The sequence below is a fragment of the Mollisia scopiformis genome (genome assembly GCF_001500285.1).
Source record: "Mollisia scopiformis unplaced genomic scaffold LY89scaffold_7, whole genome shotgun sequence".
NCBI lineage: Eukaryota > Fungi > Ascomycota > Leotiomycetes > Helotiales > Mollisiaceae > Mollisia > Mollisia scopiformis.
In genome coordinates this window covers 971,401-984,900 of record NW_017263587.1, presented here as the reverse complement: position 1 = coordinate 984,900, position 13,500 = coordinate 971,401, and the positions used below count along the sequence as shown (strand labels likewise).

The 13,500-nt window shown below is 46.8% G+C and overlaps 6 protein-coding genes across 6 annotated transcripts; 3 read left to right on the top strand and 3 right to left on the bottom strand.

Moving 5' to 3' along the window:
- Positions 1-3,659: 3,659 nt before the first annotated feature.
- Positions 3,660-5,118, top strand: LY89DRAFT_611996 (P-loop containing nucleoside triphosphate hydrolase protein). Its single transcript, XM_018210600.1, has 3 exons — positions 3,660-3,789; positions 3,835-4,055; positions 4,107-5,118. Exons 1-3 carry the CDS (start codon positions 3,686-3,688, stop codon positions 4,850-4,852), a joined length of 1,071 nt encoding a protein of 356 aa, XP_018074343.1. The 5' UTR covers positions 3,660-3,685; the 3' UTR covers positions 4,853-5,118.
- LY89DRAFT_548847 (uncharacterized protein) lies at positions 5,009-5,493 on the bottom strand (the record flags this gene model as incomplete). The annotated part of the gene is made up of 4 exons (XM_018208277.1): positions 5,009-5,151; positions 5,201-5,217; positions 5,274-5,356; positions 5,407-5,493. Coding segments are annotated over 4 exons (330 nt in total), but the record flags the coding sequence as incomplete, so codon positions are not given.
- A 199-nt stretch (positions 5,494-5,692) lies between these two features.
- LY89DRAFT_779854 (imidazoleglycerol-phosphate dehydratase) lies at positions 5,693-6,600 on the bottom strand. Its single transcript, XM_018222334.1, has 2 exons — positions 6,296-6,600; positions 5,693-6,240 (listed from the first exon to the last, which is right to left on the bottom strand). The coding sequence occupies exons 1-2, from the start codon at positions 6,579-6,581 to the stop codon at positions 5,828-5,830; spliced, it is 699 nt and encodes a 232-aa protein (XP_018074341.1). The 5' UTR covers positions 6,582-6,600; the 3' UTR covers positions 5,693-5,827.
- Positions 6,601-6,721: 121 nt separating this feature from the next.
- On the top strand, positions 6,722-7,608 carry LY89DRAFT_611987 (uncharacterized protein). The gene is made up of 2 exons (XM_018210599.1): positions 6,722-7,051; positions 7,109-7,608. The coding sequence occupies exons 1-2, from the start codon at positions 6,752-6,754 to the stop codon at positions 7,397-7,399; spliced, it is 591 nt and encodes a 196-aa protein (XP_018074340.1). The 5' UTR covers positions 6,722-6,751; the 3' UTR covers positions 7,400-7,608.
- Positions 7,519-9,522, bottom strand: LY89DRAFT_779852 (AB-hydrolase YheT). The gene is made up of 6 exons (XM_018222333.1): positions 9,146-9,522; positions 8,572-9,017; positions 8,386-8,416; positions 7,975-8,340; positions 7,799-7,927; positions 7,519-7,750 (listed from the first exon to the last, which is right to left on the bottom strand). Exons 1-6 carry the CDS (start codon positions 9,308-9,310, stop codon positions 7,616-7,618), a joined length of 1,272 nt encoding a protein of 423 aa, XP_018074339.1. The 5' UTR covers positions 9,311-9,522; the 3' UTR covers positions 7,519-7,615.
- Positions 9,523-9,640: 118 nt separating this feature from the next.
- LY89DRAFT_467811 (uncharacterized protein) lies at positions 9,641-12,318 on the top strand. The gene is made up of 5 exons (XM_018207736.1): positions 9,641-10,372; positions 10,426-10,541; positions 10,593-11,156; positions 11,205-11,296; positions 11,351-12,318. The coding sequence occupies exons 1-5, from the start codon at positions 9,695-9,697 to the stop codon at positions 12,190-12,192; spliced, it is 2,292 nt and encodes a 763-aa protein (XP_018074338.1). The 5' UTR covers positions 9,641-9,694; the 3' UTR covers positions 12,193-12,318.
- The last annotated feature ends 1,182 nt before the right edge of the window (positions 12,319-13,500 follow it).

Below are 13,500 nucleotides of genomic sequence, written 5' to 3'. Positions count from 1 at the left end.
ATGCAATCTATTGCATTCTTGTGTTTCTAATGACCCAAATGACTTGGAAATTTTCAACTTTTTGGTCAGCCATGATGTCGATCCAAAGCAGACGGACAATGATGGCAATACATTATGCCACAAAGCGGCATTATACTATGCCAAAATGCGTTGCGGTGCAAACAGCCACTCTCTTCAGATATTCGATGTATTGATCAAGTTGGGCATTCATCCTGGTCAACCGAACTACTCAGGGCGCACCGCCCTTCACCTTCTAAGCAGTATCCTCCCGGGTTGCCTTGACAACGGGACGACTCTCATAGCTGGAGAGACTACAGCATTTGACTGTGTTCTGAAGCTTCAGAGTAGTATTGATTCGGAGGATAGGAAAGGAGTAACAGCACTTCATTTAGCTTCGACGTTCTCTGAATATCAGACAAGAAGACTTTTGCAAGCAGGCGCGGATCCATCAAAGGCAACTCATGAGAAACTGACTGCACTACACCTCGCTGCAAGGTCTTGGCAACCGAACATCCTCGGCATGCTCCTTGATTCATTGAAGTCGCAGAATAATCAAGAAGGGTTCTCAACAATAATCAATGCGAGAGACGGTTACATGCAGACGGCTTTGTTTTACGCTTGCGCTTCGGGACGAGTTGAAAGTGTAAAGCTGCTCATTGATGCAGGAGCTGATGTGGACGCTCAGTACTATTCTTGCTCTCCTTGGAAAGGCTGCTTGGCCTTTGAGAATGAGGCGAATAATTTGCAGTTAAGCAACGTCCAGCACTCTGGAGATAGGTCGCGAGCTGATGCGGGAGGCGTTATGATTTTGGACACGACTCGGCCTCAGCTATTCAAGCAAGGAAGCTATTCCACTGCGAGTCTGGACGAAATCATTCAGCTACTTTCATCCTACGCACCAAAGAGAGAATTTATAGAGAGCGCTATTGCTGAAGCTGGAAGGCTGGGGTTGGACTACACGATCGGCTGCTTATGGCAAGCACGTAGAAATCTTGGAATCGAGGATGAGTATAGATTTAATCTCAGCAGTCACACCACTCTGTGCAAGAGACAAGCCAACCGAAAGGCACTTGAAGATACTTCTTCGAGACTTCAGACATCGCTATCGGAATCGAACATACCCTTCCGACAGCTGATGCAGATGCGCGAATACGATCTTGTTAGCGAGCTTTTGCTAAAGTCAAATGGTATGGAAATCGACGAAGATGGAGACATGGTCATAAACCATCTAACATCTGGCGGGTTTGCATCCATTGTCGCACGGGTAATGACTCGAGAGGCAGCCGGGAAGCTGGAGGATTGGGAATGGTGTGAGCAGCATACAACATCCTCTCAAGTCAGAAACCCCTATACCAAGCCAGAAAACGTTCAGCCTCTATTATTGACTGCTTGCAAACGCGAGCTGCCCAACATGGATGTAATCCGAGTCCTAGTCGAGAAGGTTGGGGTCAATATAAACGCTCAAGACCGGAAGGACAACCAGTACTGTCCACCTGGTGGAACTCGGTACGCGCACAGCAAGAGTGCGCTGCACTATCTTGCGGGGGGAAATAACTGGTGGCATGCCGACGCTGTCAAGTATCTCGTGAATCAGGGTGCCAATATGAACCTTCGAGATGAACTCGGCCTGACTCCGCTGGCTTCTGCTCTAGACCGCATAGGGCTGCTCACGTTCAACAGGAGTGCCGTGGAAATGTTCATCAAGCTCGGCGCTGATGTAAACTCAGTTGACAACAAAGGTGTTTCTTGTCTCGCACGAGCGGGCGACGATGTTCAAATGATCGAATGCCTCATCCAACACGGGGCCGTTGTAACACCATCCGCACTGATTTCGGCAATAAAGAAAAAGAGTCCCGAAGCCCTGAAAGCTCTACTCTCGCATGGTGCTAACCCCAACGCCAGACAAATTCCAAATAAGGCTGAAGAAAATGCAATGTCATCGATGTGGTGGGCCAGAATGGGCCCAAGTGGAGTGAGAGCACCGCAGGTAGCGGAAGAGATGTACCCGCTTCATTTCGCGGCTATACAAGAACGAGTCGATGGCGAAATCAATGAAAACTTAGTCAAGATCTTGCTGAACCATGGGGCAGACCCATGTGCACGGTATTCAGAGACAACCGTTATCCACCGGATCATTGAAGAGAGCTACCTGGTCCAGCTGTTTGTTGCACTTCCGTCTCTGGACCTCGAGGCACGCGACTCTTTGGGTAGGACTCTCCTGATGGTCGCTTGCTATTCCAGGTTTGGCAGCAAAAATCAAGTCGCAGCCACTACATTGCTTGATCGGGGTGCAGACATCCGGGCTCTTGATAACAACAACCAAAATATTCTCCACCATCTCCTTACTCCAACATCAAACTACGCTAATCGAGAGCTCATTTCTCGGATTGCAGCTGAAGCACCAGAACTCGTGAATGAGGCCGACAAGCATGGGAACACACCGTTTCATTTCGCCATTACTCTCTTCCGTCATTCGCATCGGACCAGTAAAGGAGAGGCAGATGCTCTTCTCAGAGCAGGTGCAGATCCAAAAGCAGCAAACAACGACGGTGATACACCAATGCATCTCTTATTTGGGGGAGAGTGGGTCATTGGCATCGATGGAATGGTGAGAGATGAGCTGCGCGAGGTCTTCGACAGCTTGCTGAGAATGGGTTCGGACATCAACGCACGGAACGGTTGCGGCGAGACTCCCATATTTGCGTTCTTCAATAATGCAACGATAAAAGTTGAGCCTACAAAACCCTACCAAACTCCTGGCGAGTATGGCCTTCAAAGCCAAAGAGAACGAGACGAATCTCCAATCTATAGGCTTTTCGAAGAGGCGGGTGTGGATTGGTTTGCTGTGAACAATTCTGGGGAGACTCTGTTGCATGTCGTGGCTAGAAAGATGATGAGCCATGTGGATTCACAGAAGGTCTCGAGGTTTAAGTTTTTGTTGGGGAAAGGGTTGGACCCGATGAGTGAGGATGGGAATCAGAGGACGTCAGTCGATGTTGCTGCTGAAGTTGGGGCGAAGGATATATTCGGGCTGTTTGAGAGGAGGTAGGGAGCGCATGATGGGAGTTCGTTCATCCAAACTACTAGATGAAAGAGGTAAAGCATCTGAGGCTTTGAGACCAGAGTGTATACCAATTATTTCAACCATGTGGCCCAATGTAACGGAATAGAAGGTTGAATTCAGGACGTGCAAATAGAGCTTCCTAGACCATGAAATAAAAACCCGTTTGAGCTTGCCAATGCCAAAGTAGCTCAGCGAGAAAGTCCAATTTTCTTTCCAGTTTTCTTCAGTCCATGGTTGCATGATTTAGTCATGTTTAAAACTACCATTCACTGCCACTTGGTTTCTGCTTGAAACCAACGTCCCTCATCCTGAGACCAAATCAAATACAGAATTGTTATGTAGAGGAGACAGGGAAGCAAATTACAAAATGATGCCAAACTCGCGAGCACTCTATGGCAGGCAGAATACTTCCGCAGGTAAGCAGGAAACAAAACACATTCAGAGGGTAATAAAGAAACTTTGCTTCCCTCCCCTTGCATTCTATGTTCGTTTTGAAGAGATGAGAAGAGAGCGAAACATGGAAGTAGTTTCTAAACACGTGACACCAACCGCGTAAATGGATCTTCTGTCGCGTTCAGTCGACGCGTCTCAGCATCACCACATCAAGTCAACATAACAGTCATGGCAGTCACCAAAGGCGAAGAAGTGGGCGAGTCTTCCACAGCTGCGGCGAAGAAAGCGCTCAAGCCAAATCCCAATGGAGTCGCGAACTATGAATTACCATGGTAGGCAACTTGGTCGAATGTGTCTAAATATGTTAATCCTTTCAGGGTTGAGAAATACCGTCCGGTCTTCCTGGACGATATTGTGGGCAACACAGAAACAATTGAACGACTAAAGATTATTGCGAGAGAAGGGAATATGCCACATGTCATTATCTCTGGTATGCCGGGCATTGGAAAGACTACATCTGTTCTATGTCTTGCGAGGCAACTGCTGGGAGATGCATATAAAGAGGCTGTCTTGGAACTGAATGCTAGTGACGAGAGAGGTCAGTAATGTATAGTTTACTGCAGGAAATTAGCTAATCTGTCATTGATAGGTATCGACGTAGTACGGAATAGAATCAAAGGTTTCGCTCAGAAGAAAGTTACACTTCCACGAGGCCGACAAAAACTCGTTATTCTCGACGAAGCAGACAGTATGACTTCAGGCGCGCAGCAAGCACTTCGACGAACGATGGAAATATACTCTTCTACAACTCGATTTGCCTTCGCATGCAATCAGTCGAATAAAATTATCGAGCCTCTGCAATCCAGGTGTGCAATCCTCAGATACTCGCGGTTAACGGATGCACAAATTGTGAAGAGGTTATTGCAGATTATCGAGGCAGAGAAAGTCGAATACAGTGACGATGGACTGGCTGCCTTGGTCTTCAGTGCAGAGGGAGACATGCGACAGGCCATCAACAACTTGCAGTCCACTTGGGCTGGGTTTGGTTTCGTTAGTGGAGACAATGTGTTTAAAGTTGTCGACTCTCCTCATCCAATCAAAGTCCAAGCAATGATCAAGGCGTGCTATGAGGGTAAAGTGGAAGCAGCATTAGAGACGTTGAAAGAGTTGTGGGATCTAGGATACTCAAGTCACGACATAATCAGCACAATGTTCCGAGTCACTAAGACCATACCGACATTGAGCGAGCATTCGAAGCTAGAGTTCATCAAGGAGATTGGGTTCACGCATATGAAGATCCTGGAAGGAGTCCAGACCTTGCTCCAACTCAGTGGATGTGTGGCAAGATTAGCGAAACTGAATATGGATCCGAAGCTTTTCATTGTAAAGAAATGATAGTATGAAGGAAGCATGGCTGGCGTTCAAGGAAATTTGTAAGGAGGGTTGATTGGCGTACACAACCAGATCTTTGCAAAGATTGGGACTCATGAGTTTATGAACTGATATCATACAATCGTATTCTCGTACTGTACAGCAGCCTTCTTATGAAGACTTGGAGTTAGACGATTCCTCAAACTCCTTTTCATAACTTTCCCATGTGGCTCTATCACGCAATATGCGTCTCTGCATCCTCATTTTGGCTTCATACTCTCTGATTCTATGATCAGCTTCTAAGCAGCCGCCTAGGATCATTCCTAGATAAATTAGTTAATTATTCAGGGTCGAAATGTCCTTGAAAAGTACCTGACATCTGAAGGAAACTATGTCCGGCTTTTAGTCACTGCACTTCACATATGTATTTCACTTCGAAACTCACACTTTAAACTGAATGGTCAATCCTCTATAAATCGGAGAAATCCCATATCCAACCCCTCCTAAAAGAGCTGCAAAAGCTCCCCACTAAGATGATCAGTTAACTTTCTCATGTCTCATTACAGATGTTTGTGTACCTTCACAGCTCCATAAAGTGCCCCTCGACCTCCTTCCCAGGCAGCATCGCTTGCTTCTTCACTCCGAAGTCCTCCAGATGTATGCATTGAGGTTGGTGAGATGCATTGGCGAGTTGGAGATGCTGGTTTTGGAACGTCATGAGTTTGTTTGCGGGCTTTGGCTAGCCGAGCAATACCCGAGTTCGGCGATAGGAGGAATTATTTTCAAGAGTTTACAACGATTTTTGTTATGTATTCACTCAAAGTAAAAGTTGGCTTCGAACCTTCGACATAAAACTCTCGGGGCAGTGTGAAGTCAGATTGTGTGGATTATGGGTATCCAATGTCTGAGCACGATTCGTACTTTTCCCTTTCTAAGGATAAGTCAGAGCTCGAATTGACCCCGCCAAATCTATTGTTCTATGTCCAACCATACTTTTCTTCATGTACTCAATGTTCCTTTCGTACTTGGTATCTCTCCTTCCCTTCCAGCAACCCTACTTGTCGCCTGTCGAATAGCCACCGCCAATGCCTTAAAAGCACTCTCAGCTCTATGGTGATCATTATCCCCTCGCAAACAATCGACATGCATTGTGACTCTGGCAGCTTGCGCAAAACTCTGCATACAATGTGGTATCATCTCACAGCTCAAATCTCCAATCTTTTCTCTCTTCAATCCAAGATCAATAACGCTAAAGGGTCGGTTCGAGAGGTCGACAACTGCTCTTGAAAGAGCTTCGTCTAGAGGGGCATAGGCAGAGCCGAATCGTGCAAGACCAGCTGGCACTCCCAGAGCATCTTTGAATGCTGTACCAAGTGCTAAACATACATCTTCAGCAGTGTGATGGTCGTCAACTGCAAATTTGGAATTAGCATTCATCTCAACCTAAAGCAGGTTGCTAGAACGTACTATGAAGATCACCCTTGCAATTGAGTGCCAGACTCCAGCCAGCATGTTTCGCCAATGCATGGAGCATATGATCCAAGAATCCAATGCCAGAATTTATGGCAATTGTTTGACTTTTGGAAGCTTGTGACGCATGTCCATCCCCGCCATTCACTCCATTCACGAGTTTGGCATCTGTGTCTGTCGGAAATTCTCCTCCATCTAGATTGATCGCAAGCACAATCTTCGTCTCGTTCGTATCTCGCGCAATTGCCGCCGAGCGGACTCGTTGATCTGTTTTAGCAACCATTTTCGCAAATTCGTCTTGAAGATTGTCGATTTCCACAAGATAATTTTCCCCACATTTTGATCAAGCGGATTAGACTCCGCGCTAGCGGCCGCCTGATAAAAGATAATCGAAATATTTCCTTCGAGATTTCCAGCCACCGATTGTGCTGTCGCAAACACGAACATTTCACAATGGCACCTTCACGGACGTCAACTGTCAAGTCGAAACACGCAACGAATAAGTCGGGAATCAGGAATAGCAAGCAAAGCGGCAAGCCGCAAGGGGATGGGGTCTCGAAGTCGAAGAAACCGAAGAGCAAAGGACCTCCTCCGAAACCACAGAAGAGCGCGGGGAATTTAGCAACGTTGAAGAAGAAGAGAAGGGTTTATACTGAGAAGGAATTGGATATCCCAGCGCTGAATATGATTACGCCGGTTGGGGTGGAGAAGCCCAAGGGAAAGAAGAAAGGGAAGGTTTTCGTTGACGATAGGGTATGTTGATTTCTGCCATATGCTTGCGTGAAGAATGAAATGCTAATTTATATATAGGAAAGTATGATGACTATTCTAGCCATGGTGAATGCGGACAAGGATGGCCAGATCGAGAGCAAGATGATGAAAGCTCGACAAATGGAGGAGATTCGAGAAGCAAGAAAAGCCGAAGCAGAGAAGAGGCAAGAATTTAGAAAGGCGAAATTGGATGAGACGAAAGAGGGAATGAGGAAGAAGAGAAAGAGACCAGCGGGCGAGGAAGAGAAGAAGGAAAATACAAGGAGCGAGGCTGCTGCAGGAACCAAGCCGCTCAAAGTTAAGAAAAGGAAGAGTGTATCCTTTGCTTAAAGTACGAGATGCGGATTCGAATTTGCGGCGTTTTGGGGGCCATGAGCATTGGGCGGTGTTTATCAGAATTAGGTGGCCAAACAAAGTGCGAGATACCATGGGATCGATTTTCAATCGAACTAGATTGCTCTATCAGTGGCTCTTTTTGCTAGAAGCAGAAGGATATCTCTTTATGTACAGTCTATGTCTACAAGTATTCTATATCAAGTGACCAGTCTACATCTGCCATTTTCGTCGCATCGAATCGTACTCAGCACCACTTTGGCTATGTTTTGTCACTCCGTTCTGAAAGATGTCAACGGGAGCGGTGACATCTACTTCGAAAGCCATCTTGTTCAAGAAATTTGAAGCCTGGCAGAACATTAGCAGTTTTCTAGTGGCGAGAATGAAAGTCCTTACCGGGCGGGCGTGCCATCTGTGGCCATTCATCTCGAACCAAGAGAGATGGCCACCCAAGGAAGTTGTACACATTACAGCATATGGAGTTTGTTTAATTTCTTCGTACGGGAGTCCTTCGTCAACCGCAATCTACTGGTATTTAGCCACAGTAGTGACAAATTCGGTATGAAACTTACTGGATCATCCTTGGCATTGATAACGAAGAGAGGTATCCTAATGGCAAATAATGAGTCTGTTGACGAAGCATCTCTATAGTAGGCTCCTTCTGTCGGGTAGCCCCAAGTTGGACATTGAACATGCCGATCAAACTCGTAGAGATATTTGACGGCCCGAATTTTGGCAAAGTCCAGCTTTGGGTTTTTGGCTACTTGATCATGATGAAGCTCGATCAGTTTCTTCAAGTTACCACCCATAGTTTTAAGATACACCTCCCTGCCTAGCCAGGTCCGCTGCAGAGCAGCTGAACTAACATCGAGGTTCCATGGATTCGAGCAAACAACAGCAGCTTTAAGCTGGCAAGCAGCCCCTTCTTCCCCAATGTACTAAAAGGAATCAGCGATAATCCTCGGACAAGAAAAGAAACCTACATTGGTTAGGATATTGGCACCTAGAGAGAAACTATAACATAATCAGCACTATGCCCGGGCGAAAACTAGGAAGTGACGTTCGAACTCTTCCACATCCGGTGATCGAACGATTCAGCTCATGAAACAAACCAGCTCCACGGTGCCCATGGAGAGGACGTAGCAAATCAGAATGAGAGTGCAACTAACCCAATGCCAAACAATGGTCTGTTCGGAAATGTCTTCCTCAGCCACAAAATCATTTGTCGAATGTCCCACGTTGCACGAGCATTGAAGAGGATACTGCTTGTGATCTTATGCATAGCACAACCTCTGGAATTGATGACGCAAGCTTCCCATTGCTTTTCACCCTCCGCTCCCACGAGAGGAGCAATAACATGCTTCAGATAGATTTCATATGAGCCTCCAGAAAGACCATGAAGAACCACCAACATTGGACGGGTATCATCAGAGCTGATAGAACTAAATTCGTCATCTATGAAATACGTCGTTCTAATGGGAAGTGATGTATCCTTCTCCGGAGAGGGACGAGAAATGAAGTCTACAGCGAATGATCCTGCAAATGCTGGATCTTCATTCTCAAAAATCTTGCGCTTGTAGTACAATGGAGGTCCATCGTTTTTGACCGCGGTCCACTAGATCTCGAGTCAGTCATGCTTACAAGGCTCATGTAGAATATTATAAAAGGTGAGGGTGTTGGCATTCGAGAAGAGTATGTGACTTGAGGATTGGATGACAGGCAAACACGACTTCTTCTACATACCATTGTCTGTACATGGCCATTGAACAACAATGGATTGAGTTTGCATGGCGGGGTAGCTTCCTCACAGATAGAGAGCAAGTCCGTAGGTGCCCCATCTTTCCTTGTCAAAGACAGCGGAGTTGTAGAATGCGTGAAGTTAATCTTAGCACGACCAAGCCACTCCATTGCTCGTTAGGACTGTCGGACAATACGTCCAGGCAGTAGGCAGCAGCAGGCGTTCTGTGCTAGTAATGATACAACGGAACCCGGTCTTGAACGAGCAGAAAGAGAGAGATTCTAGGAAATTATGAAGAGAAGAAAAGTAAACAGGAAGAAATTGACACGAGATGGATACACTGTAGCGTCCCCAGACCACTAACCTTGTTGAAAACTTGAAGGTCCACGTCTTGCCTCGGTCTGGTATGGGTATGGGTATGTCGGAGTTTATGATGTCCGACTTACGCTAGCGAAAGCGAATTGGAGTTTGGGGCTCGACGTGCCTGCATCGCGACTCTTCCAAAGATGAGCCCCTCCAAGTCCGCCAGTATTACGAACACCCGGGAGTGAAGCATGTCGTATCAAGGCGGCCCAGCGCCTGGAAATGGATACTGGGCTGGTCAAGATCCGCCAAACGCGTACAAGCATGGACGGCCCCAAGTTTCCAACAATGCATCTGCCCAGTATGAACAGCCACTAAGTGGAAATGGCCAGTCCTGGACTCAAAATGGCCAGACATCGTATGGAGTGAATCCCATGTATACAAGCAATGGTTACCAAATGCCAACTTCTCAAGCGCAAGTCCAGCAACCACAATACATCTCACCTGCACAACTCCAACAGCAAGCGCCTGCACGAGCACAGCATTATCAGCACCCTTCTCAGCTATCCAACAGCAGACCGACTCCAAACTCGTTGTCTAAATACACCCCAATACCGCCTACCCCAAGCACAGATTCGCCTTTGGACACTGCTATGTTGCTAGTCTCCCTTGCTGAAGAATATTTCGTTGCTGCACACGAACTTGCGCCAGCTGCCGCACTTTCCATGACCAGTACAAATGTGGATGTATATCAGAAGCTGATTGCTACGGGCTTGGGATGCTTGGATACAGCTTTAAAACGCGTCAGACTGGCACCCAGACAGGAAGCAAACATACGCTTGCGGTACGCTGCAGTACTCCTCGAAGAGACTGAGAATTTCATGGAAGGAGAGACAACTCTAAGCAAGGGTATCACGCTTTGCGAGAGAGTGCGTGATCCTTATACAATGTCTGTCAAGCCCAGGACTAATACAATATCTAGAATCATTACCACGACTTGAAGTATGCCATGCAATTTTTGCTTGCGCAATTCATGGCGAAGAAGAATCCAAAGGCAGCTGTGAAGGCCCTTGATGGCTATATCTCAGATGCACATGCGTGCGTCTTACTCTCCTCATTACTAACCGCTCTTCGCTGATTGCTGAATAGTTATCAACACTTCTCTTGGGTTTATGCATTTCGTTTCCTTCGAGCAACACATTCTTTAGCATCAGGTAACCTTACAGATAATCATGCAGCGGTACAAAATCTACGGGCCATTGCTGCAGTCGCTGAGCAACAGGATGATAATGCTATCTTCATGGCAGCGTCTTTGATGGAAGCGCTGGCATATCTGAAGACACCTGGCTCGGATGCTGTTGAGCAAGTGCAATGTCAGATTGCTGCATCTCAGGCCTATCAAGCCGACCCGAGTTGCTGCATACCACAACTAGCCGTCTTAACTCATATAATTGACGTTGCTAGCAGCATTCGCCAAGGTAACACCACAGTCATGATGAGCAAGTTGAAGGATATGCAGAGTGTGATGGACGACGCTATGAAAGACCCCAGCTGGAGTACTACGAGCGGCGTCATTTCTGTCCCCATCAAACGAACACCTAAGAGCTCTTCCATAATCAGTCAGGACACCAGAATGATTTTGGGTATTGGCGAGGATGGTGGAGATAATCTTATGATGACATTCTTAAACAAGAAAGATGCATATTCCATCTCGTTAGTAAAGCCAAACCTTCTGTCGAACTCCCACTCACAGTACTCTAGTTGCCTTCTTACCGGAATGGTGCTTCTTCACAAGAACTCTAGCGATCAAAAAGGATTTAAGTATCTAGCAGCGGGACTCGAATACATTGATGGTAAGCATTGATGTACTTTTGGGTCTGTTATCACTGACATTCATAATTCAGAAGAGAGAACACCCGTCAAAGTTGCATCTAGTCTCCTACCGGATCTAATAGCGAGACGACGTTGGCGCGGATTGATGCAATGTTATTTCCAAATCTATATGGCATTTTGTTCTGCTGGTCTGACTGATTGGGCAAAAGTCAAGGACTCCATTGATAAGATACACAAGACCGCTCTAGATTTCGAGATTGACTTGGCAGGTCCATTGGAATGCCTCACTTTCTACCTCACCGGTGCTTACCATCAGGGCATTGGAGACTTCGATGCTGCATTACGGATTTTTTCGAACGAAAGATTCAGCATTTCGACGTCTAAGAGCACCACCTCATCGTATGCCGAGCAAGTTGAGCGTGATATTGCACTTCTTGCGGCACTAAATACCCTGTGGATCCTCCAAGACAAACCGCGTCAAGATCCGACCTACAACCTTGTTCTCATGGATCGCCTCGAACCAATGTGTGTCCACCACCCCAACAAGGATATCGAGACTGCTTTCAACCTGATTGCAGCCACCGTTACAACGAATCCACCTACGGAACTCTACAAGGTGAAAGCCTATCTTAGGGCAGCATTGACTCGGGCTCAAACTACTGGGAACACTCAATTCCTTTGCATTACACTGAATGTGATGTGTAGCCGGTTCTTCTCGGGTGTTGTAGGCGACCAGGCCGAAAAAAGTGCCAAGGCTGCATCTGTTCAAGCCATGAAGAGTGGCAATGTCCTGTGGATGAGCGTTGCAGATGGCATGCTGGCACAATGCTATGAGGTACAGGGCAAGAAGGTCGAGGCACAGATGACTTCAGAACAAGCACTTATGTCGGCAAAAAAAGCATTCCCAGGGGTTTGAGTTGGAAGGAGGGTCGGTCCAGCGTTTGATACAGGTCGGATTTTGTCATAAGGAAAAGAATTGCTTTGCAGGTATAGCTACATGCGGGCTGGAGTTATCAGAATGGTGGGATATTGGCGCACTTATACCCATTTGCTTCAGGCTTCGAAAAGTAGGTTTGTTTAGGTTTGCTTTCTACAACAAAGCCTACCTAGGTACATGAGAGACTATCAAGAATCAAGGAGATTTCGTTGTTCAATGTGACACTTGAAATGTCGTGTTATATCGATTTAGGGGATGTACCCACTATAATAAGAGACGTTCTAGTGTCTGGAGTCACACAACCAAGTATCGATTGGACATTATACATGGACATTATAAGAATTATGCTTCCTTCAATGTCTGTTTTGAAGAGGGAGAGATGCCCCCTGAAAAGCTGGACCCTTGTTAGACCCCTGCTTGGAAAACACGCTAGAGCATCATCGAACAAAAAAAGTTTTGGAGGAAGTACCACAGAGTCCGATCAAAACGAGTCAACCACGATCAGATAATCTATGTTTTCGTCATTGTCGCGGGGGAGCTCGAAAATTGCTCGACCTCACATATGCTCAACATGTTTAAGCAACATCCTCGCGGCATCGATTCCTCCTCTCGATCGCCCAGCTGCAGTTAGACATGCTCCATATTCAACAGCCATCGATTCTACACAATCGAACGATGGAGATCAGGCAAACGAAACCGTACCTGCTGCGGCTACGGATCCCACGAATCCAGAAGAATCGCCAGCAATCAGGAACGGTAGGTTGCCCTCCAGGTCCAATTATGTACGCCGAAGACTACGTCGTCGAGAGCCCGATAGCAGCAGACTTATTTCTAATTCGCACATGACGCTTGACGCTCTGAGGGCATCGCTGGAGGCCGAGGAACTAGAGGAAACGGCACAACCGCAGAGGTCTGAAGCTATATCCGGAAAGGGCTCAAAAGAATCAAAAGCGAAATCTGCGAAGACCAAACTACCACCATCAGTAGCTGCTCGAAAAGTAGCCTCAAAGTTGACACCAGAAGCAGCAGTATCTGCCCGAAGAGTCGCTTCAAAGTTGGAGGTTCGCCAGACTGCTTCCAAGAAGACGAAGACCAAATCCAAAAAGTCAGTCCAGAGCACGTCCAACACCAGCCCCGACGACGCCGCCGAAGATTCGTCTAGTCCAACGGTTAGAAGAGCGGCATCCGATCCGAAGAGTAGAAGAGGAGGTCTCTCCAAGGAGCCTGGTCTGAAAATCATCCGAGCAAAGGGTAAGGTCCCGGAGAACAGTAGAGAGTACAAGAAAC